The sequence below is a fragment of the Stylophora pistillata genome, chromosome 8 (genome assembly GCF_964205215.1).
Source record: "Stylophora pistillata chromosome 8, jaStyPist1.2, whole genome shotgun sequence".
In the NCBI taxonomy this organism is placed as follows: domain Eukaryota; kingdom Metazoa; phylum Cnidaria; class Anthozoa; order Scleractinia; family Pocilloporidae; genus Stylophora; species Stylophora pistillata.
Genome location: NC_142526.1, coordinates 28,378,714 through 28,400,861, shown reverse-complemented (window position 1 = coordinate 28,400,861; position 22,148 = coordinate 28,378,714). Strand labels below are relative to the sequence as shown.

General features: G+C 37.6%; 3 protein-coding genes across 4 annotated transcripts in view; 2 read left to right on the top strand and 1 right to left on the bottom strand.

Annotated features, from left to right (window-relative positions):
* Positions 1–22,148, top strand: part of LOC111346074 (sterile alpha motif domain-containing protein 9-like) — a 42,190-nt gene that overhangs the window by 3,880 nt on the left and 16,162 nt on the right. For both annotated transcript variants that reach the window (XM_088730404.1, XM_088730405.1), the window contains 3 exons: positions 9,860–9,912; positions 15,910–15,966; positions 21,627–21,947. In XM_088730404.1, coding sequence (XP_088586530.1) covers positions 9,860–9,912; positions 15,910–15,966; positions 21,627–21,947 — 431 coding nt within the window. The remainder of the gene's footprint in view (positions 1–9,859; positions 9,913–15,909; positions 15,967–21,626; positions 21,948–22,148) is intronic.
* Positions 10,018–12,347, top strand: LOC148725742 (uncharacterized). The gene is made up of 2 exons (XM_088730413.1): positions 10,018–10,374; positions 10,712–12,347. Exons 1-2 carry the CDS (start codon positions 10,308–10,310, stop codon positions 11,917–11,919), a joined length of 1,275 nt encoding a protein of 424 aa, XP_088586539.1. The 5' UTR covers positions 10,018–10,307; the 3' UTR covers positions 11,920–12,347.
* LOC111338504 (uncharacterized) lies at positions 12,083–14,977 on the bottom strand. The gene has a single exon (XM_022945018.2). The coding sequence runs from the start codon at positions 14,522–14,524 to the stop codon at positions 12,524–12,526; it is 2,001 nt and encodes a 666-aa protein (XP_022800753.2). The 5' UTR covers positions 14,525–14,977; the 3' UTR covers positions 12,083–12,523.

Below are 22,148 nucleotides of genomic sequence, written 5' to 3'. Positions count from 1 at the left end.
TTACAGCTCAGAGTGCAGAATTAGCCATTGCGTTCCACTTTGATCACAAATCTTTCTGTTCTTATAATTTGCATAATAGCATTATCCCTTATATCCCTAAGTGTGACTGGCATGTAATTGCTCCGAACCCCTGAATCTCACATTAAGGTCAGGAGAATAAAGGAAATGATCACCAACTAAAGATGCGCACACAAATTTTTGCTGTCAGCACCTTAGGAAATGTGTAGAGAACAGTAAAGAGAATATGCATACTGATGTTAAGGTGTAAAGGGTTAAATAACAATCTGCTTTAAAAGATTAATATGATAATTATAAATCCCTCAAGGAACATTATAACATAGTTTGTAAATTCAAGCCATCAAATTAAATTGTGCAAACATGCTTCAATTTACCATTGTGCATGCTGATGACATCAGCAAACAAATGCCTCATGAAAAAAATTTTTTCTCACAGGTGACTTCAGCATTTTTTCATTAAAAAAAGGGGAAAAACTTCCACAAAAAAGTTAAACCAAACATTTGCACCTTTGCTTTTCTTTTACAAGAGAAAATTTCGTATTTCATCAGAAAATTAAGTTCATTTACATGCATGAATTCATCTGTCAGTTTTTGATCAATCTGAGATGAGATAATTAAAGCATAGCAAAATACTTTTCCAAAACAAAATAAACAATGTACTGAAGCGTAGAGGAGGGAATTTCTACCCTTAACACATAAACTACAGTGTTGAAAATGTTTTAAAACAATTGGTTGATGTGTCAACCATGTGTTCATTGAGAATTAAAGTAGTTGGAAAGTTTGGAGAGCACACAAGAAGCTGAAGTTGCTCTTGGCTGCATCTCAAGCAACTCTTATGCATTTTCCATGCTCTACAAACTTCCCATGTGCTTCAATTCTCAATGAACATACACTGATGCATGAACCAATTGTTAAGTGTCACAACTGGACAAGCACAGTTAATTCATCAAATTGCACCTCATACCACAGGAAGCCCAGGCTCACAAAATGAGCTTGGTAAATATGCAAATATATTTGGCTTGCACAGTGGAGGACTTGTAAGGATTTGTATTATATGCACTCTCGACCACATAAAATCTGTTCTAGTTTTGAATGAAAACTTACCTTACTTAAGTCATTGTTTCTTTGCATTGTGTGCGTTGCTTGAGCTGATTAAAGGCTATTTAATCAGTGTTGTTCATAATCCTTTCTTTGGGCTACCTGTAAATTATAATGCAGGCACAAATAATGCAACTAAATTTTTGAGTCAGTACAAAATGTAGATTGCAGACTAGGTACAAAGAGCAGACTGAGAATTTAATCTGTTTTTTGTCTGATACACAATAAAAAGTCATCTTAAAACCGGTCAAAATGTAACATTTTGTAAAAAAAAAATATACAAGGGAATGGGCAAGGAAAGGAATAGTCCACAATACACCTTTTGCTGTTCATTAAGAGAAAATACACATTCATTTGCATTAAAAGGCAAACAGTTGGGTGAAAATACAACTATTAGAGACAAAAAACTGTTATTTGCATGTAAACAAGATTCAATAACGATTTTTGCATTTTAATCAGCATTCAATAACAATTATAGGCATTCTTATGCATCATTCATCAAACAAAAGAGAAAAAGACTTTCATTTGCACTAACATTCAAGTCATTTACACCATCTTGAAAGTCAATAGAGACAATACACAAACAACGGCAGGATGGGCGAAGAATGCAAAATGTTTATAAAACATTTAGCAGAGAAATTGGCAGAGAAGGACGTTGAAGGTTACCCATTTGTTATTAGCTGGCTCAGGACCAGGATTTCTTTCGAAATATTCAAGTCTATAAATACTAGCATCTGAGGATCGCGCCAGCCCTTTTTTAGAAGTGAAGTCGTAGAGGATTTTAAAGTAAATTGTACAGCTGCTGACCTATTTTTGTGAAATAATTTCATAATTTGTAAACCCTTTTCTGTATTGAATTTCGGTAATTAGGCCTTTAGCCTTTTTGTTTTAGTAAATAGTTTACCAGCCTTATTGTAAATTCTCCATTTATATAAGCACAAGATTACTTCTAGTTTTTATTTTTAGTTTAAATTATGTAGTGACCTTTTTCCTAAATTGTAAATAGCCCATTTAGCTTTAATGTTAATTTAATACTAGAAATTTTAGTTTTTAGTAGTTTAGTGTTTTAATTATAGAGTATTCCTGTCAATAGATCATCTCTCTATTGTCTAAAATAAATACCAATGTTGAAAAATACACAAACAATAAAGTGCATGAACCATTTAATAACATTTTTATCACACTGTTTGCAATTCAATAGCATTACTGGATGGCATTAGTATAAGACAATTATTAAATGCACTTATACAAACAGTTCAGTGTTTTTTATATTCAATATGCAAGTAGTGATTTTCACCTGAACACTGACTTTGCCTGAATTTACATTCAGTAGAGTTCGTCCAGTTAATTCCCTTCGAAGAAACCGAATACTACTCTAACACCGAGAGAGAAATATGAGAGGATTTGAGGACAAGGAGGAAGATTATCTTGTGGTCGTGGACTCACTTGGAGTGAACCAATCAACGGCAAGAGGCATTGAAGCGCGCTACATCAGAGAGGGTAGGATCCAGGAGAGATCACATGGAGGTAGAAACAAGGTGTATGTGGATGATAAGATGAGAGATTGCCAACAGGAAATCATCAACAAAAACTGTTTACTCGCACTTACTCGGATAAACTACCACTCAAACCTGTGATCCATGACTGCACCATGACAAGGACATTATATAGACAGGATGCTCTTCTGAATGAAACTTGCGAGGCCCCTTCCTGCTGACAGAAACAGACTTATGTGCTGAACAAGCAAGTCGATTACACCACTTGATTTAGGAACCATGCCGTAATGTGCCACTGTGTGTTTGTTGATGAATGCGGCTACAACATCTGGATGGCCAGAAGCCACGGTAAAGCATTACAGGAACAGAGAGCATACCGTCAAGTGTGCGGCCAGCATGGACAAAACTTGACCGTGACCATGGCAATTCCACCTATCAATGGACTTGTGTTTTCTTCAGCAGCTGTCGGCGAAATTAATGCCACATGGTTTGATAACTTCTTGGCACAGGCAAGGACAAATCCAGATCTTGATGAGGAGGTGATCTTTGTGTATGACAGAGCACCCGCCCACTGAAACCTGGTCATTCCCGCCCCAAACATGGAGCTTAAAATACTTCCTCCCTACAATCATTTCTTAAACATCATGGAGCAGGCAATAAGCTGTTGAAAGTGGCATCAAGCTGACATCTCGCCTCTGGAAATTCAAAGACCCATCGATAACGGAGATGAGGGGAATGCCAGGGGAATCCTAGTGAGGGAGTTTCGAACACAGCAACTGCTCAAAGCTCTGCACAGAAACATTGACACTATGACTGCCGCTAAAAGTGTGCAGTGGTACCGATTTATGCAGACCTATCTACCAAACCACCAAAATGTTTGAATAGATTATTGAAGGGTAAACTGAAATTCAAAACAAAATGATTTTGGAGTAGGTATTTTTCAATTGAAATTCAATGTGTGAATATTGAAAATAAAAAACGCTCAATTGTTTGTACAAGTGCATAAATGATTGTCTTATTCATACTAATGCTGTCTAGGAATGCTTTGGAATTGCAAACAGTGAGATAAATATGTAAATAAATGCTATATGCACTATATTGTTGTTTATTGTCTCTATTGACTTTCAAGATGGTGTAAATGACTTGAAGGTTACCACAAATGAGTGTATTTTTCTCTTTTGTTTGACTAACAATGCATAAGAATGCCCAAAACTGTTATTGAATGCTGATTAAAATGCAAAAATCATTAATGAATCTTGTTTACGCACAAATGATGGTTTTTTGTCTTTAATGATTGTATCTTCACACAATTCTTCACCTTTTAACAGAAATGAATGCGTATTTTCTCATAATGAACAGCAAAAGGTGTAGTGCAAATGATTTTGAAAGATGATCGTGGAAAAAGTGATTGTGTGACACTCAGTAAGTTGTAAGATGAGATGTTATAACATTTCCGATGAAAAAACAGTTTAAATCCTCAGTCTACATTTTGTGCCTAGTCTGCATTTTGTACCGGGTCTGCAGTCTGCATTTTTGTACTGACTGATCTTACAACTTACCGAGTGTTAAGCAATCACCTTTCAGCAATCATCTTCCATGATCATTTACACTATTATGGAATTTTCCTTGCCCATTTCTTGATATATTTTGTTTTAACAATGCAGCCATTTACTCCATTTTTGACAAAGTGGCCACAATCTTTCTTGAATAGAAATTCAAGCCTTCACATCGTCTTCTCATATTGTGCACAAATGCCTTGTAAGCAATCCAATCAGACTTGTTGCATCACACGTCAAGTAATCAGAGATATGATAACTCCAATACAATACAATAACTTTATTTATTACACAACTCGGGCAGTCAGAGGGCCAATAACTAAAATCAACCATTCAGAATGCTCTATTGCCAGTCAATATTCTCTATGTATTGGACCGGGCACTGTCCCAAATGGTCCCGAATGATACCGCACTTGTGTCCCTTTGAACTTCAGTCGTATAATAAACCTCTTATTAACCAAGCTTGCTTGGGACCGTACTGGAAGAATATCGGCCCTTGGCCTTTTTTGTACAGACCTCGCTGCGCTCGGTCCGTACTGTCAAGACCTCGGGTCGATATTCTCCCGGTAAGGCCCTCGCGCTTGGTTAATAAGATATATTTAAACTTGAATTAAAGATAGCAAATACTTGCTAATAACTGTAACAATGGCGTGTTGCAGTTTTTCAAGACTACTCGCGCAGAAAGCGAGAAGAAGACATGAGGGCTTGAAACTGCATTTAAGAATGATTGTGGCCTGGACGTTTAGTTAAAAACAAAATATACGAGGAAACGGTAAAGGAATATTCCACAATAGTGCAAATGGTCGCGAAAGGTGATCGCGGAAAAGCGATTGCGTGACACTCTGTTAAGTTGCAAGAAAACACGTCATCACATATCAGACGAAAAAACAGTTTTCATTCTCAGTCTGCACTTTGTACCGGGTCTCTAGCCTGGATTTTGTACCTAGTCTGCATTTTGTACTCACCGCTTAATTTTTCACTTTTGACTAAATCCCGGAAATTAATCGCCAAATAGACGACTAGTCTGCAGCTTCATCGCACCTTACCTTGAGAATTAGTAGATGTAAGGATTTGTAAAGATAAATCTACGGCAAACTTCCTCGTTATGTTTATTTCCGAAACGCAGCCTGTGCACGTTTACGATTCACTAGGCGCCATCTTGGGTTTGGGTAACATTGCCTGTTGTGTTCGACCCATTCTAGTGTCCTGTTTCTTTCATAGCGATCCTACCTACGGTAGGTTCGACTATAGTTTGGATCAAACTATTCACCACTTTCATAAATGACTGCCGGATTAATATTCTTTTGTTAAAATTTGAATTAGCCTTTCTGGCCTCGTTCTCCAGTACAAAATTCAAAAGAATACATTATCTCAAGCGAGGCCAGAAAGGCTAATTTAAATTTAAACAAAAGAATATTAATCCGGCAGCCATTTATGAAAGGACCACCCGAAATGTCAAGTCCAGGGTCGCTTACGGGAGGTGGTCGTATCAGTAAGAGATTGATACAGTCCTGCATATACATGTTTAGTATTCACAAGATGATGAAGGGATGAATCATTGAACTTGGATATATGAAAATCACATATGTGAACTGTGGTTTTAAGAAATGTACGAAAGAAATGAATTTTCTTCAGGCCTTATTTTCACTACTGCATAAGTAGTATCCAATATTGCGAGGATCGCTTTCATACTTTTCTTAAAACCGCAGTACACATGTATGATTTTCAAAAGTATATCCAAATTCATTGAACCAATCACTTGTTTAAAGAAACAAATCAAATAGCAGGAAATTGAAAAACAACTTTTGTAACAATGCAATATTTATGCGTTTTTGGCAGTTTCATCGAATGATAGCAGAGCTTTTTCTTTATCAATTTAGAAGCCCGATTAGTTTTTCTTATACACCAGCTATTGTAGAAGGCTTCCAGTCAGTTCGTTGTAACAAAGGGTCTATCGGAACACATTGTATGTATTTCTCATAAAAAGGGCGTTCTTGAATTGTATACTGCGATGGTTTCACGATCTTGTAGTATTTATTATGGGTCATGCAAGCCGTCTAGTTCATGTTGTAAATCTTCATTGATATACATTCATGGCATTAACGATAAAGAATAATGATATTTTAGAAACAAGTGAGGCATAAAGGAGCGACTTAAATTATAAGAAAACATTTCAACCCATCTTTTGGATAAATTATTTCTAACTTAGTTATTATTTAATATCTACAGTAGAACCCTGCTTACTCGAACTCCTAAGGGAAAAAAATTATTTAAGTCAGTGGAGGTTGGAGTCAGCTGGTGATTGTATAATTCAGGAGCAATTCTGTCCTCGATTCGAAAGGAAAGGGTGTCGATATTATTTGTTTGTGATTGCTGACAAGTCCCTACTCGCTTTTGAAGGGATGAATGTCTTGTACAGTGTCTTAATAAAAAATGGCGACCAACCTTTTTTGGAATTGACCACCATTTAAAATATATAGGAGCCAAGTAGACAGTGGAGAAAAATGTAAATTTGTGTCCTGCAAAATCACCTCTGGGAGACTCTCGACTCTACGTCGTCTTTGGAATTAAATATAAAACTCTAAATGTACCAAAAAACGATTGGAATACCCCCGTTCATTGACAAAGAAATAACTTTGATTTGAACCTTATTACATGACTTTATTTGAAAAAACAACACCGACACCCCAGTCCATGGACCACCCAGCGGACTACCCAAATGGACCGCCCTTCAATATGGACTGCCCCGACAAAATATCTTTTCGAATAAGTACTATTGAAGGCCTATTTAATCAAGAGACCACATACAATGCAGATGTGATCAATCTTATAACACAGCAGCCTATCAAACAGTCTCTATGTGACACACCAACTCTAGATGAAGTAAAGAAGGCTATGTTAAGAATGAAAATGGTATTTATTATGGATCATGCAAGCCGTCTAGTTCATGTTGTAAATCTTCATGATGGTATACCAGCTGAAATATATTAATATGGTGGTGAAAAGTTACAAGAACAACTTCATCAGCTTATTATCAAAATCTGGGCAGAAGAAAAAATACCACCTGAACTGAAAAATGCTAATATAGTTAAAATTTACAAGCGAAAGGGTGATCAGTCAGAATGTGGTAACTACAGAAGAATATAGCTTTTGAGCACTGTCGGTAAGGTCCTATCAAGCGTACTTAATATGAAACTCCAAGGTATCGCAGAGAAAATCCTTCCAGAAAGTCAATCAGGTTTCAGACCAAATAAGGGAACAACTGACATGATCTTCTCTGTGAGACAACTTCAAGAAAAGTGCATGGAACAGAACAAACCACTATACCTGGCAATCATCGACCTCACAAAGGCATTCAATACTGTTGCTAGAGAGCTGCTTTGGGATGTGCTGGTAAGATCTGGATGTCCTCGGAAATTTATCAATATGATAAAACTAATGCATGATCAGATGACAACAACTGTGCTTGTAAACGATGGTAATTCCACACCGTTTGAAGTAAAGATAGGAGTGAAACAAGGTTGTCTAAAGGGGCCAACACTGTTTTCCATCTTTATATCAGTCGTGTTCCTCATTGCATACCCAAGAATACCAGAACAGTTGAATGAAATTGCATTTCGCTTTGAGGGAAAACTTTTCAACTTGCAAAGATTACGGGCAAAAAGTAAGATCTCTAAATCTGCAATGGTCGAATTCCAGTATGCAGATGACAATGCCATAGCAGCACATACTGAGGAAGATCTACAAACTATACTGGATGCTTTTAACTATGCATATACACAACTCGGCTTAAAGATAAATGCCAAGAAAACTCAAGTTCTCTTCCAACCCTCTCCAAAAGACACAGTTTAAACTCCACCATCTATAAAAATTGGAGAAACAGTCCTGGAGACCGTTGAGAACCTCACTTTGGTGCATTCAGCTGTTTTGACACCTCATCAAATCTATCACTTTTCAACAGTATCAAACAAAAAAAAAACTTAGGGTAGGGGGCTTTCGGGAATGTTTTGTTAGATATAAAACTACTCTGGAGGGGATGGGAGCGCCAATGTTTTAATTTGAATTTACTATCTTTTAAAATACTGCTACACGTGCGACAGTTCTCCACCGTGTTTCGAAAAAGAAATTGACTTTCAACTTTATATTTCCACGGTGTATTTATGAATAGAACTAATTACACTCCTATCAAGCGCTTCAGCAATCGACCAAACGATTTTTGCAGAGTTTGTAGAGAAAACATAAAGATCACTGGCCGTTCACAGTATGATATTTTCTTATATGCGAATCAGTGACTGACTTCAGTAGCCAAATTACCAGCACGATCGCATTGCGAGGATAGTCTTATCCTCTGAGAGAAAGGTCATGGCAAAAGTCAGCGAGCAACTGGAAAATTATGGACTTGCCATGACCAGTTGGCAAGATGGCGAACACATCTTCATGATTAAGCAAAGCAAAGAAAGCGTCGTTTTGTTCATTTGTGAGCTGAAGTATCTCTGGAAAACGATTCTCCAGAATCAAACGAGCTATTGTGTCAAAATAACTTTCCGATAACACCATGTTCTGATGATAAATATACTGACATTTGTCTTCTTTTAAAGCGTGTTTACAAGTCTCGTAGAGCAATGTGATCTTGAGGTGTGATACTTGCCACACTCCCGTGTGTATAATATTGGCAATGCAAAAACTACCAACTGTCCGGTCCCTCGGTACGATATCGCAATACCACACCCTCCCCCACATATTTTTTCACTGGCCAATCACAGGTATCGAAAAAAAAAAGCCAATCAGATCGCGATGATCATCAGCTGAATGCACCAAAGTGAGGTTCTCAACGGTCTCCACCAGAGGTTCTTTCGACTGCTCGCTGCTCCGCAGCTCGTTGTCGGCGCTTGGCGCCGATTTTTTTAGGGAGAAGAGATTTATCCAATCTGTTTAGAGAGAAGAGAACCTCTGGGACTAGGGTATATTGAAAGAACTTATATACTGGCATTGTGTTGTATTATCAAAACTTCGCTTTGGAGCTGCATAATTTCTTGGAAATGTTTATGTGTTGTATTGGTGATTCAATGAACTTACCACCAGAATTTGTGTATCGTGCGTAATAAGATATTAGACTAATAACACCTTCTAACACATTACATTAGTATAAGGTAATATTTCCTCCTAAAAGTCAAACCTCAACTTTGAGGTAGCACGGAAAATAGCAGTTCACGAACTTATTTCACTGTTTAATTCAATAGCGTATTGCTTCTGCTTCGAACTTCAACTCCATCACCCTGCTACTGTAAAATATCATTGAATCTAGAAATGGCTAATTGTGAATAAAATATCTGCCTAGATTCTTAAATTATAGTACATAACAATGAGTATTATCGATTTCTTGTCTAACTACGTGAACTAATTGAGCAGAGTAGCATGACTAAATTTCTTGATGTTAATTGCATAAGTCTGTGGTAATTTCCAAAGAAGATTTTCCAACGTCCTTTAACGATTTTCAGTACTAATCTCTCCGGTGATGGCTATTTCAATCAATAAACTTCCAATATGTATACTTCCACTATGCTGGGAACTTAACCCACTTTTTATCCAAAGGTGTGTTTTGTTTTGTCACTGAGGAAGATTCTCACGTGCTTTTCATATAAACATTCCATCTGAAATGAACAGTTGTATTGACATCTCCTCCTCTTTATAGGTGTTTCTGGCCTTTCTGATGTCATCACTAAAGTTAGCATTCCCTCAGAAAAGGTGACTTTTACTTTATTTAAGAGCCGCTGTTAATAAATATCAAGAATCCGCCGACAGTAATCAAATTTCGCAATCCATTTTGTTTTTCCTGAAGGACCCTTGTGATGTACGGTGGCCCACAACTGTCACGGCAAAACAAAAAGTCACGGCACTACAAACTTTACTCACGGCAAAACTAAATTAACTCACGGCAAAACAAAATTAACTCACGGCAAAACAAAATTAACTCACGGCAAAACAAAATTAACTCACGGCAAAACAAAATTAACTCACGGCAAAATAAAGAAAACGAGTTGGTCAGCGGTTGGTCAGCGGTTGCTATTTGCATTTGAAATGGATTGTCGTGTAACAATAACACAATACTCGCTCGGAAACCGCCATTTTTCGAGTTCATCATGTTTTGCTCCGCGTGTGGTTCGGTAGTAGATGAAGATGCAAACTTTTGTAAAAGCTGTGGTAAAGGTACGTTTCTTAATTTAAAGTTTTCGTATTTGCATTTCTTTTAGTTCCAAACAACGATGGGCGCGAAGACACTGCTACAAATTAGCTGAGTAGCACGTGTCTGGAATGAGATTGTGCATGTAGCCTGTGTGTAAAAAGAAACATTTATTATGTATGTGCCTTGGTGAATTAAGGATTTTTCAACAGGTGGAAAATACTGTACGCCTGCAAAGTGTCTGTCAATTATATTTTTTCTCTTTGTTTCTCTTTGTATTGTATTGTGTTGTATTGTACATGTTAAGAGGTAGAAAAAGTGGTCTGTGTTCATCCCTATATTTTTTTTACATTGACGTTTTAGACCTAAGGCTAGAAGATTCAAGTGAAGAAGAAGACTCTAGCAATGAAGTTGAGGTGGAGATTGACGAGGAGACCATTATCAAATATTATTTTCAACGCGGTTTTAGTTATGAAGAAATCATTCATTTCCTTGCTAAGCGTCATGACCATGAAATAAGTAAGAGCACACTTTTAAGGCGATTGAAGACATATGGACTCAAGAGAAGGAGTTTTTTCAAGGCGAATGATTCTGGTGAGGTTTTAGAGGCAGTTAGAAAACGTATCCTTGAGATTATCCATGGACCTGGATCATGTGGCGGATACAGGACGGTATGGCACACCTTAAAGATGGAAGGTTTGCATGTTCCTCGTATAATAGTCCAAGATATATTAAAAGAGGTAGATCCAGAAGGTTGTCAGTTGAGGAAAGCTCACCGGTTGAAGAGGAGGACTTATCATTGTCTTGGGCCAAATGATACTTGGCACATGGATGGTTATGACAAACTGAAGCCCTTTGGGTTTTCCATACATGGAGCCATAGATGGCTTCAGCCGGAAAATATTATGGCTTGAGGTTACCAGGTCCAACAACTCACCAGACAACATTGCCACTTACTTCTTAAGTACTGTAAAAGAATTGAAGGGGTGCCCTAGACAGCTAATTACAGATCTTGGCACTGAAAACGGATTGGCAGCATCAATGCAGTCTTATTTTTATGATGATGCTGATGCCCACCGTTATGTCTCGTCACCTAGAAACCAAAGAATTGAAGGGTGGTGGTCATTTTATTCACGGAGCAGGTCAACATGGTGGCGCAATTTTTTTCAAGATTTAGAATTTAAGGGTGTCTTAGACTCTTCTTCTGAATTAAGTATGGAATGTTTGTGGAACTGTTTTGCGCCAGTTATCCAGAAAGACCTAGACATTGTTAAAGAACACTGGAACAGCCACAGAATTAGGAAAAGTAGGCACAACACAGTCCCTGGTAGACCTGATTCACTATTCTATTTGCCTGAGTTTCATGGGGCTGTTGGAAACCTTCTGCTCAACGTTCCTCAGTTTGAAATTGACTATGTATCTCAGCACATAATTCAGAGGAGAAGTGGTAATGAATATCAAGATTACTTTGATTATGCTAGAATTGCCCTTGGAATCAGCCTTCCAAACGACTTGCAAGAGGCAGAGAGACTTTATCGCAAACTTTTAACCGTAGCTGTAAATGGTGCATAATTGCCAAAATTCAGTCTAAGATTGCTTAAGATATTGTTAGACATTTCTCATTTTAAGCAAGTTATGTCTTGTTTTTTTGTCCCAAAACCACACCAACTGTCACTTGGTGTTAACATTACTGTACAGTATATCAGCCATTGAGTCAATCAGTAAAGGTTACTGCTTGGTTAAAAAAATATATATATTATCAAAGAAAAGCGACTCAAGAAGTCTTCATGGTCAAAATATAACATTAACTTAAGTATTTTATTGATCAAATTGATCTCCAAGACTTTATGAAAACTGTATTTGTGTTATCATTAACCAGAAGATGAGGCTACTCTTGTTAATGAAAGAAATGCACTGAAGAACATTGTTGTAACAGACATAAGGTCATATGAACATGTATGATTAGGAATCTCAAAAACCTTATCAATTTTCAAAGTTGATATGATAGCTGCATTTGTATGCCTCAGAAATAACTTTAACATTAACTTGTGGTTTTTTTTTTTAAACTCTATAACAATGCCATAACGATTGTGAAAGCAACATCTGTTTGTCCTGTAAATCTCTTTGCAGTGGTCCCTAATGGAAAACCATTTTTACCTAAAAGTCTTAAATAGCGTTAAGCCATACCAAACGATTGTCCCTTGGATAGTGCTAACATTAAGATTTCATTGAAAGTTTCCTGTGTTTTCATGTGTGCTATGGGGAAAGTGACTTCTTTTGCACATGCTCTAACTACTGGAAAACAAATTTGGTGTTTTGGATTCCTGATAAGACAATCATGATCAAATTTGACAGTTATTGATATTTGTTCTCCACTGATAGGCTTGTGTTTCTGCCCAGTCAACCAGCCCAAAACACCTGCTGGTGTTAGGTCAGGAAGGAGCAACTCTTCCTGTGATCCTGCAGCTTCCTTGCCTGTGTCCTCACAACTTGCCATTGCCTCTGCATACCCAGAACAATTAATATTTGGATCATCTTCAAGGTGAAAGAGGAAATCTTGAAGAAGGTCCATTGTCGCCTCTTCAACTTTCCTTCGTGAGCTTCCTTCCTTAGCATGTTCTGGGTGCAGTGATGAAAACAAGTAGTTTGCATCAACTGCACCAATGTCACCTGCATTTTTCACAAAGAGTGGCTTACAAGCTTCGGGGTGGGTTTGGATAATGTCTTTCAAACCATAGGAATATAACCCATTCAGGAATTCCTTGAGGTAAACAAGCCTCTTGGTCACTAAACTGATTGCTACAGAACTAAGGATCTCTTCAGTGTGAGAAGCCTCAACAGTCCCTGTGTACCCATGCTCAATAATAGTGTCGGTGTGTGCCATTATGTCCTCTTTGATTGCATCCAGTAATTCCCTGTCAGATGTCGTCAGATGCTTTCCACTGTCAAGTTGTTGGAGAGGAACATTTGGATCTGCCATCAAGCCATAGACACTTTCCTCCAGGAAACATGGTGCTGGCCCACCTTGGGCTATACTAGCAGCCACAATCTCTCCACAGACTTTGAAGTTTCCATTATGTACATGGTATGTGGAATCCACTGGCTGCCCATTTGGGAAGATGACAGTGCCAATGTTAGGAAGAGTGATGGTAAAGAACTCCTTTGCCATTGCTCCAGAATCAATTCCTTTTTCTCCACTGAAGTGGACTCTTACAATTTTCTTTGTGCTACCAGTGTTCTTTTTCACTTCTCTGCTCCATATTGATAGTGTCCTGTCTAATGGGGCACCTCTTCTTACTACGATGAAAAAATTACTTGACTCATCTACCTGCCTACCCAAATGGGTTACCACTGAAGATGAATCACTGATTGTCGTGTTTTCTTCCTCATGGGTGATGATATCCTCCACATCATAGCATCTTTGAAGATCAAAAGCTAAGTTTTCATCTTCCTCAAGCTGCTGAACATGTTTAGACTGATCACATTCGTGCTTCTGATCTTGGTCGAGCTGATACTCACATTCAAGCTTCGGAGTCATCTCCATCAGCTGGTCTTGATAAAACTGACTGCATTGAGTGCTTGTTTTGTGATCACTGTTACAGGTTAGGTCAATTTCACATTTCTGGCGTTTATTACATGAACTAGGGGCATCACTGTCATCATCACCAAAGTCAGTCAAATCATGCTCATCAAAGTTACCTTCAGATATTTGAAAGTCACGATCGGGACACAAGAAAAAAGTGATTCTTTTAAAATCTTTCCCTAATTCCTCTTGATATCTGCTCAGTGTGAAGAGCTCTTTCTTTGACCCGGGTAAAAGGAGGGCCTTTTGCCCATCCTCCAATAGTAAATGGTACGGCTGACTTTCATCATAAAGATTGCTGTGGAATGTTTTCCATTTTTCTTCTGCTTGTTGTCGTAGAGTAGCATAACTTGCATTAGGTGACACTCGTAATGGCAATCTTTTACCTCTCTTTGATTTGAGAATTTGATCTTTCTCATTCCACTCCATAAGACCCAAGTGAACCACAACATCTTCATATTTTTTCTCTTCTTTACTAAACTTTGTCACTCGGGATTTCCACTCTTTCCCCTTACTTTTCCTGAAGCTTGCAAATGACTTTACTTTGGTACTAGTAAAATCGCTATCTTCAGAACTTCTTCCTTGTTTCTCCATGCTTGAGTGAATTGCTAAGTAAAAGAAAGGTTCATATATTTTAAAAAAGATCCTTCAACACTACATGTTATATCACTGTACCTAGAAAAGGGGCACTATATATATTTATTTTTATTTTTTATTTTTATTTGATTTATTTGTTTAAGCAGGTTGAATTTATTGGCAACTATTAAGCTGATGTGGACCTGCTGTTTTCCCACCCAACCCACCCCAGGGGAGGACATCCAGCACACAGTAATCTCGTGCGTGGGAAATTAACGTCTCTTACCCATTACCCTTAAGAGACGGGACCTCCGGCTTTACGTCTTATCCGAGAGACGAAGCAAAGTGGGTAAAGCATCTTGCTTAAGGTTACAGCGACATGTCCCTGGTAGGACTTGAACCCGGGCCCTTCGACCCAGAGTCCAGCGCACTTAACCACTGGACCACTGACGCCCCACTAACTTTAAATTAAGAAACGTACCTTTACCACAGTCTTTACAAAAGTTTGCATCTTCATCTACTACCGAACCACACGCGGAGCAAAACATGATGAACTCGAAAAATGGCGGTTTCCGAGCGAGTATTGTGTTATTGTTACACGACAATCCATTTCAAATGCAAATAGCAACCGCTGACCAACCGCTGACCAACTCGTTTTCTTTATTTTGCCGTGAGTTAATTTTGTTTTGCCGTGAGTTAATTTTGTTTTGCCGTGAGTTAATTTTGTTTTGCCGTGAGTTAATTTTGTTTTGCCGTGAGTTAATTTTGTTTTGCCGTGAGTTAATTTTGTTTTGCCGTGAGTTAATTTTGTTTTGCCGTGAGTTAATTTAGTTTTGCCGTGAGTAAAGTTTGTAGTGCCGTGACTTTTTGTTTTGCCGTGACAGTTGTGGGCCACCGTAGTGATGAACCTTTTTCAAAATTTATATCAAAAGGTTCTGCCGCGCTTTGCTCTTTGGGCCTTAATGGAATTTTAAAATCATTTTGCAAGCAGCATTTTACTATTCTGACCATAACTTAAGCTATATATAATCTCTCTCAATTGATAAAGAATTTAATCAATGCGAAGCAATGGGTGATCAACCAACTTTAGTTAACGTCAGGTAAACAACTTTTAGGTATTTTCATGGATGGCCACTGTAGCAGCTGTGATAAAGGAGACTGATTTTTTTCATGTACTTCTCGCTTTTTGTGTTTATGTTTTAAATTCCAAAACCTGTTTCCCATCGTTTTTGTGTCTTATCTTCAACTGCGTGAAATGAACTAGTGGTTTTGCACATTTTTAAAATCTTCGTTACATAATGAATTATAGGTTTGGTAACCTGGCGAATCGCCCACCTGGTTTAGTATGTTTTGTCAAATAGCTTAGTTTGATTAAAAGAAAATAAATTATGTTCTTCTCCCAGACATATGCTTTTGTGACAGTAACCAGCACAGAGGTAGTGGACGTTTTGCTGAGAACTGTAAGTGTTCCAAACAATTCGTTAAACTAGAGTATTTTTTAATCATTAATGAAGTCAATTAGAACTTAATAACTAACATTATCAGCAAGTTTAAGAATTCTGTGCCGCTGCAAAGCTGGAGAAGCCCTTATAGGCTATTAAATCAAAGCTGAATGCCTCTTTCCTTTAAGGCTTGAAGGACTGAGGAGGTAGTGAAATTACTTGCTATTGGTAATAAAAAGTTGGTCGAGAATAATTTTACAAGATATAGAAAACATATACAAATGCATTAGGTTCATTTCAGACTTGAAGAACAAGTATGTAAGAATCAAATATCTTGGGAAATGAAAATTTTTAACCTCCCTTCAAATTTTGCATGCAGTTAGGCACTCAGGGGGGATACACAAAAATGCCCTTTTTCAAAGTTGCAGCACTCTTGTTGCCATGGTAACAACGGCTGCTTGTTCGCGGCCTGGGGCCTCATTTTCTACAAAAACATTAAAAAAAAGTGTAAAATGTTTATTTCTCTATCTCAAGCTAAATACAACATCACAAATTGGTACTTCTACCATACATAGTGACATCATTCGTCCTCACTTTGATGTATTCAGTTTTCCCTTGGGAGTGAATGTGAACACACCAATAGACTATTTATCTCGGTACAGTTTCGGTCATTTATGTTGTAGGGTAAAAAAAGGAAAACGTTTATCTGAATTTCTCCAAAAGTACACCGATTCTGGAACTGAAACTACCCGCCTAGTTGGTTACAATATTCTAGTTTTCGAACATGTAAAAACCTCTGCGGGCCGGCCTCTACTTTCAATAAGGGCAATTCGCGAATGAAGTTTAAAAATCAGATATTGCATAATTTGGCGATGTTTACAGTTAATGTTCTCATCAACAAACGTTTCTGACAAATGAAACGTGCGAGGCTTTGAAAGAATGTTATCTTTTGAGCAATATCCCGAAGAGAAATCTCGCCTCTGGCTGTTATCTTTTAAAAATATTTATCAGCCTTCATGAAGGACCACTCGACATAACTACAAACATATACCTCAAATCGTGTGCATATCATCCAGATTCCGAGTGCAACACCTTCTTTCAGGGGAATTCGAGCAATCTGAAATCCTCTGAAGATACACTATTATACTTGTATCTCATTGGAAACATGTTAAAGTTAGCTGATCTACACGAAACCATCCTATCACCGGTCATTTGTCATAAACGTCTACGTTATCACGATGGCGTGACGCTGTATTTCTCCATGAAGTTTCCATCGGTCACTCCAAAGAAGACGAGATATGTACGTTTTTCGATATTTCAGCAGATTTCCGCGCATTCTGAAGTAAAAACAACCAAAAAAAAACGGAGGAAATCCTTGATTGAACGCTATTGTAACTTGTCAGCGGTAGTAATCCATGCAAAACCCAGTTGCGATAATACAATACAATACAATACAATACAATACAAATTTTATTGTCAATTCCCCATGAGGGCTTTTCAGAGACAAATATTAATGATACAGATAATCAAAAAATACTAAAAAATTGTCAATAATTAATTATTAAGAAACTATTTGGATATAAAATTTATTGCATTAAAAATTGATTTAAGATACTTAAAAAAATACTCAAAAATTATTAGCCAATTATTACTTTTAGTTTAGTTTATTAGATTCGCCGACAGGCAGGGACACCGCAACAGCTTGCGCCAATTACTGCGGGCCCAGTAAATCCACCCATCCCACCCCAGGGGAGGACATCCATCACACAGTAATCTCGTGCATGGAAAATTAACGTCTCCTACCCTACCCTGCAGGAGACGGGACCTCCATTTATTCGTCCTATCCAACAAGATGACTAGAATATCTAACCCAAAGAAACTATTTGCATATAAAAAAATGACATTAAAAATTGATTTAAAAAGAAGGCTTTCATTTTACGTTTGAAAATGATAAGAGATTCACTTAATTTAAAATGGGGTTTTTACGGCATTCTACAATGTGATAAAGAGACGTCTGTCCCTACTTGGTTTTAAAAAGCGGTATATTAAGCTGGGAAGATGATCTGGTCTTCCGACATATGCATCTCCTTACAAAGAGCAGATTCGGGCAGTTGTCATTTCCAAGTGAAAGGAACTGAGATATTTCGAATCATCTGAAAACTACTTATGATGCACGATCCTCGCAGTAGATAGCGCTATTTAAGCAATAGCGAAAATCAGACCTGAAAAAAATCAGGCCTGTACGGGATTCGAACCAATGACCTCTGCGATACTAGTGCAGCGCTCTACCAATTGAGCTAACAAGCCAACTGGGAGCAGGCCGTTAAGTTGATTCGTAATAAACCCGTGTAAGTGATACATCAGATACAATGAAATATATGAAGTTCATATATTTCATTGTATCTGTAAAAAATCATACGTATCTAATACCGCAGTTCAAATATATGAACTTCATATATTTCATTGTATCTCATCTGTTTGAAAACTGTTAGAAAATTTGCATAAGATATGACGAGGAGAGACTTATCACCGCCGCAGTGCAATCAAGTTTATCAATGTTTCCTTCCATGTCCTGATAAAGAAAACATCATAACAAAGTTCGAAATAAAAGATTTAACGGTTTAAACTGGATCGCTTCAGGCCCTTTAGGAAAAAGAACAGCGATTTCATCACGATTATTTTCCATAATTTTCTCCCGGATATCTTTTACAAGCTTAAAGAAAGATAATATAATGCGATCTCCCGGTGATTTACACGGGAGGAAGTGAAAGGTCTCTTTACCCCTGATGTGGCCGGCTCACCAGTAAGAAAAACGAGATCGTTAGGTCCAATAACGTTAGTCTGTGGAGATTATCAAGCTAATAACTGAGAAGATTTTACCCGTTGGTTCATCAGTGAAAGCACTAATTATTTCAAATCTGTACTTCTCGGTCCAAGCGACGCCAAAAGGAGAACCTTTGTAATTTTGCAGGCACTCACTATAGCATTCTATTATCATGGGAAATAAATCTCAAGGCTTAATGCTAATATAATGTTCGAGCATGTAAAAGACTCTCTGAAAAAGGCTTAGTTTTTGGAAATTGATTGTGATGAAATCTCTGTTCCATTTGCTGTACTGCAGGGATACTGAGTTGTTCAAAATCTTCACTTTGTGATGGTTTTCGCGCGAGTCGTGTGGATTACTATTGTTGGAACTAGGTTTTAAATGGTTACTACCGCTGACAAGTTACTATTTATACCAAGTGAAAGGCTTTATTTACTATTTATACCCTCAGCCTTTATTTACTATTTATACCCTCAGACTCGCAGTGTTGACGAGCGTTCAATCAAGGATTTCCTCCTTTTTTTGCTTGTGTTTACTTCAGAATGCACGGAAATCTGCTGAAATATCGAAAAAAATCCATTTCTTGTCTTCTTTGGAGCGACCGATGAAAACTTCATGGAAAAATATAGCGTCACGCCACCGTGATAACGTACACGTCTATGACAAATGACCAGGGATAGGATAGCTTCGTGTAGATCAGCCGACTTTAACATGTTTCCAAAGACATACAAGTATAACAGTGTATCTTCAGAGGTTTTCGGATTGCTCGAATTCCCGTGAAAGAAGGTGTAGCACTCGGAAGCTGGATGATACACCCACGATTTGAGGTATATGTTTGTAGTTACGTCGAGTGGTCCTCCATGAAGGCTGATAATTTTTTTTAAAATATAACAGATAACATTCTTTCAAAGCCTCGCACGTTTCATTTGTCAGAAACGTTTGTTGTTGAGAACACTAAATACATACATACATACATACAGACTTATACTTCATTTATGCTCGAAATTGACAGAGTAGTTGTAGAGCTGATATCTTCGAGAAAATAAGCTAAAATAAATAAAATGTGCTACCTTACAATTCCAATGTTATTTATAAACTATATACAACATTATGCATGCAGAGGGAAATATAATTTGTAGATCTACTGTGGAAAAGTTTCATATCTGAAGATCTCCTGCTTGAGTTTTAGAAAATTCAATGTTTTGCAAGTGTGGGAGAGAGTTCCATATTTTGCTGGCTAAGTATGAAAAAGAGTGCAGACCGTAAGTCGTTGTTTTTGGATTGGGAAGGGCCAGGATATGATTTCTGCGCAAATTGTAGGACGAGGGCCGTACGGTGAACATATCTTTTAAATAACCTGGATAATTCGTAAAAGAACAGACTCTTATATAACATGATCATGAAGTTCTGGAGGCGTCTAATGAATAGAGATTTCAAATTAACTTTGTTCAGTAATATGTCATATGGAGAGCTGTAGTCCTGTAGTATAAACCTAAGAATGCGCTTATTTAGATTTAGAATGTAAACATCGCCAAATTATGCAATATCTGATTTTTTAGCTTCGTTCGCAAATTGCTCCTATGGAAACTACAGGCCGGCTTTTGGAGAAATTCAGATAAACGTTTTCCCTGTATTACTATACAACAAAAATAACCGAAACTGTACCGAGATAAATAATCTATTGGTGTGTTCACATTCACTCTCAGGGAAAACTGAATGCATCAAAGTGAAGACGAATGATGTCACTATGTATAGTAGAAGTACCAATTTGTAATGTTGTATTTAGCTTGAGATAGAGAAATAAACATTTTACACTTTTTTTAAATGTTTTTGTCTGAGAATGAGGCCCCAGGCCTCGAACAAGCAGCCGTTGTTACCATGGCAAAAAGAGTGTTGCAACCTTGAAAAAGGGCATTCTTGTGTATCCCCCCTGAGCGCCTAACTACATGCAAAATTTGAAGGGGTTAAAAGTTTTCATTTCCAAAGATATTTGATTCTTACAGTGACTTGTTCTTCAAGTACTAATACCTTCAAACTGACAACTGAAACAACCAACTATAACTATGACTAACTATAATTACAAGAGAGATACAGTTAACGCTTATAAAGGTCTCATGGCCAGCACACTCAGGATCGAAACTAGTCAGGTCATTGAGTTGAGCTCCTGGCGAAAAGTCAGCTTACTCTTTACTCTTTGCCTCTCCATAACCAGAAGTTTCTAAATGACACACTTCTCAGAGATAACCACTGACAGAGCGGCATCCATTCCGGGAGAACTAACAATTGAATGCCCTTTTAATTCTTATCACTTCACGCTAACAATTTGATCAGAAAAAGTTCTCAGCTTGTACGACTGATTTCCCTTCACATCTAACTAAATGTTGCAAGGATGCTATAATAATTAACCAAACTTCAATAGATGAGTACTTTCAAAGATTAAATAAGCATTTATTCTTCACCTTGTTGGAAGAGATGTGTTTTTCTCATTATGATGGAGTCCATGCCGTAATGAAATATTACATACCGTTTGTATGACAAAGATTGGGCGGTAGCGAAAACGAAGTCCCCCGAAAACTTAGACGTGGGACCCTAAACCGAAGACCCGAAAATGAAGACCCGAAAATGAAGACCCGAAAATTGAGACCTGAAAACGAGGAAACGAAAACGAAGACCCAAAAACTAAGATATGAACTTCATATGCTAGATGTGGACGGCTTTTTCCAGACCGGTTCACGTCAACCAGTCCGGCCCTGCACGCGTCAGCTTTTACTATGGTTTTCTATAGGATTGTGCGAGCGGGGCCAGACGAGTCATATAATAATAAGGATTATTTACTTTAACTTATTTGTTGCAGACTCTCTTGTACTGTGATGGTAATGGACAGCTCTATCAAATTAAAGCTTGCCATTACAGAAAACCGCAAAACAAACCAAAGCATCAAAGGGATAGGTTACCAGACAAATATCAAGGACCTTTAACAGGTGGAGCTAATTCTCAACCCGCTAAGTATACACCGCCACAACATGTTCATCAACTGACTCCAGACTACAGCATGTTATCAATTACAAAACCAAAGAGAAAAAAGAAGAAGCAAGATGACTCAGTGGTCTGGTTTGGTTGTATTGGCTCTACAGCATCAAAGAGGAAATGTAAAGGAAAAAAGAAGAAGAAAAAGGTTGAAATAATAATAATACTTTGAAATAATGTGTTTAATAGAAACTGGCAACGGTCGATCTGGTTACTCAGTAGGCGTTTGATTATTAGCTTTTCCTGGTAAAAGCCTGCATTGGATGGCATTTTATATTCAGGTTGGAATATTCTTGTCATTACTTAAGGTTCAAAGGATCCATCATGTTAACTTTTAAAATAATGGTCC

What these genes read in the sequence shown, in the direction of transcription:
- LOC111338504 (XM_022945018.2), bottom strand. Translation starts at nt 14,524, where the DNA reads ATGGAGAAACAAGGAAGAAGTTCTGAAGATAGCGATTTTACTAGTACC.
- LOC148725742 (XM_088730413.1), top strand. Translation starts at nt 10,308, where the DNA reads ATGTTTTGCTCCGCGTGTGGTTCGGTAGTAGATGAAGATGCAAACTTT. An exon ending in TTGTAAAAGCTGTGGTAAAG is followed by an intron (nt 10,375 to 10,711) that starts GTACGTTTCTTA and finishes TTGACGTTTTAG; the next exon opens with ACCTAAGGCTAGAAGATTCA.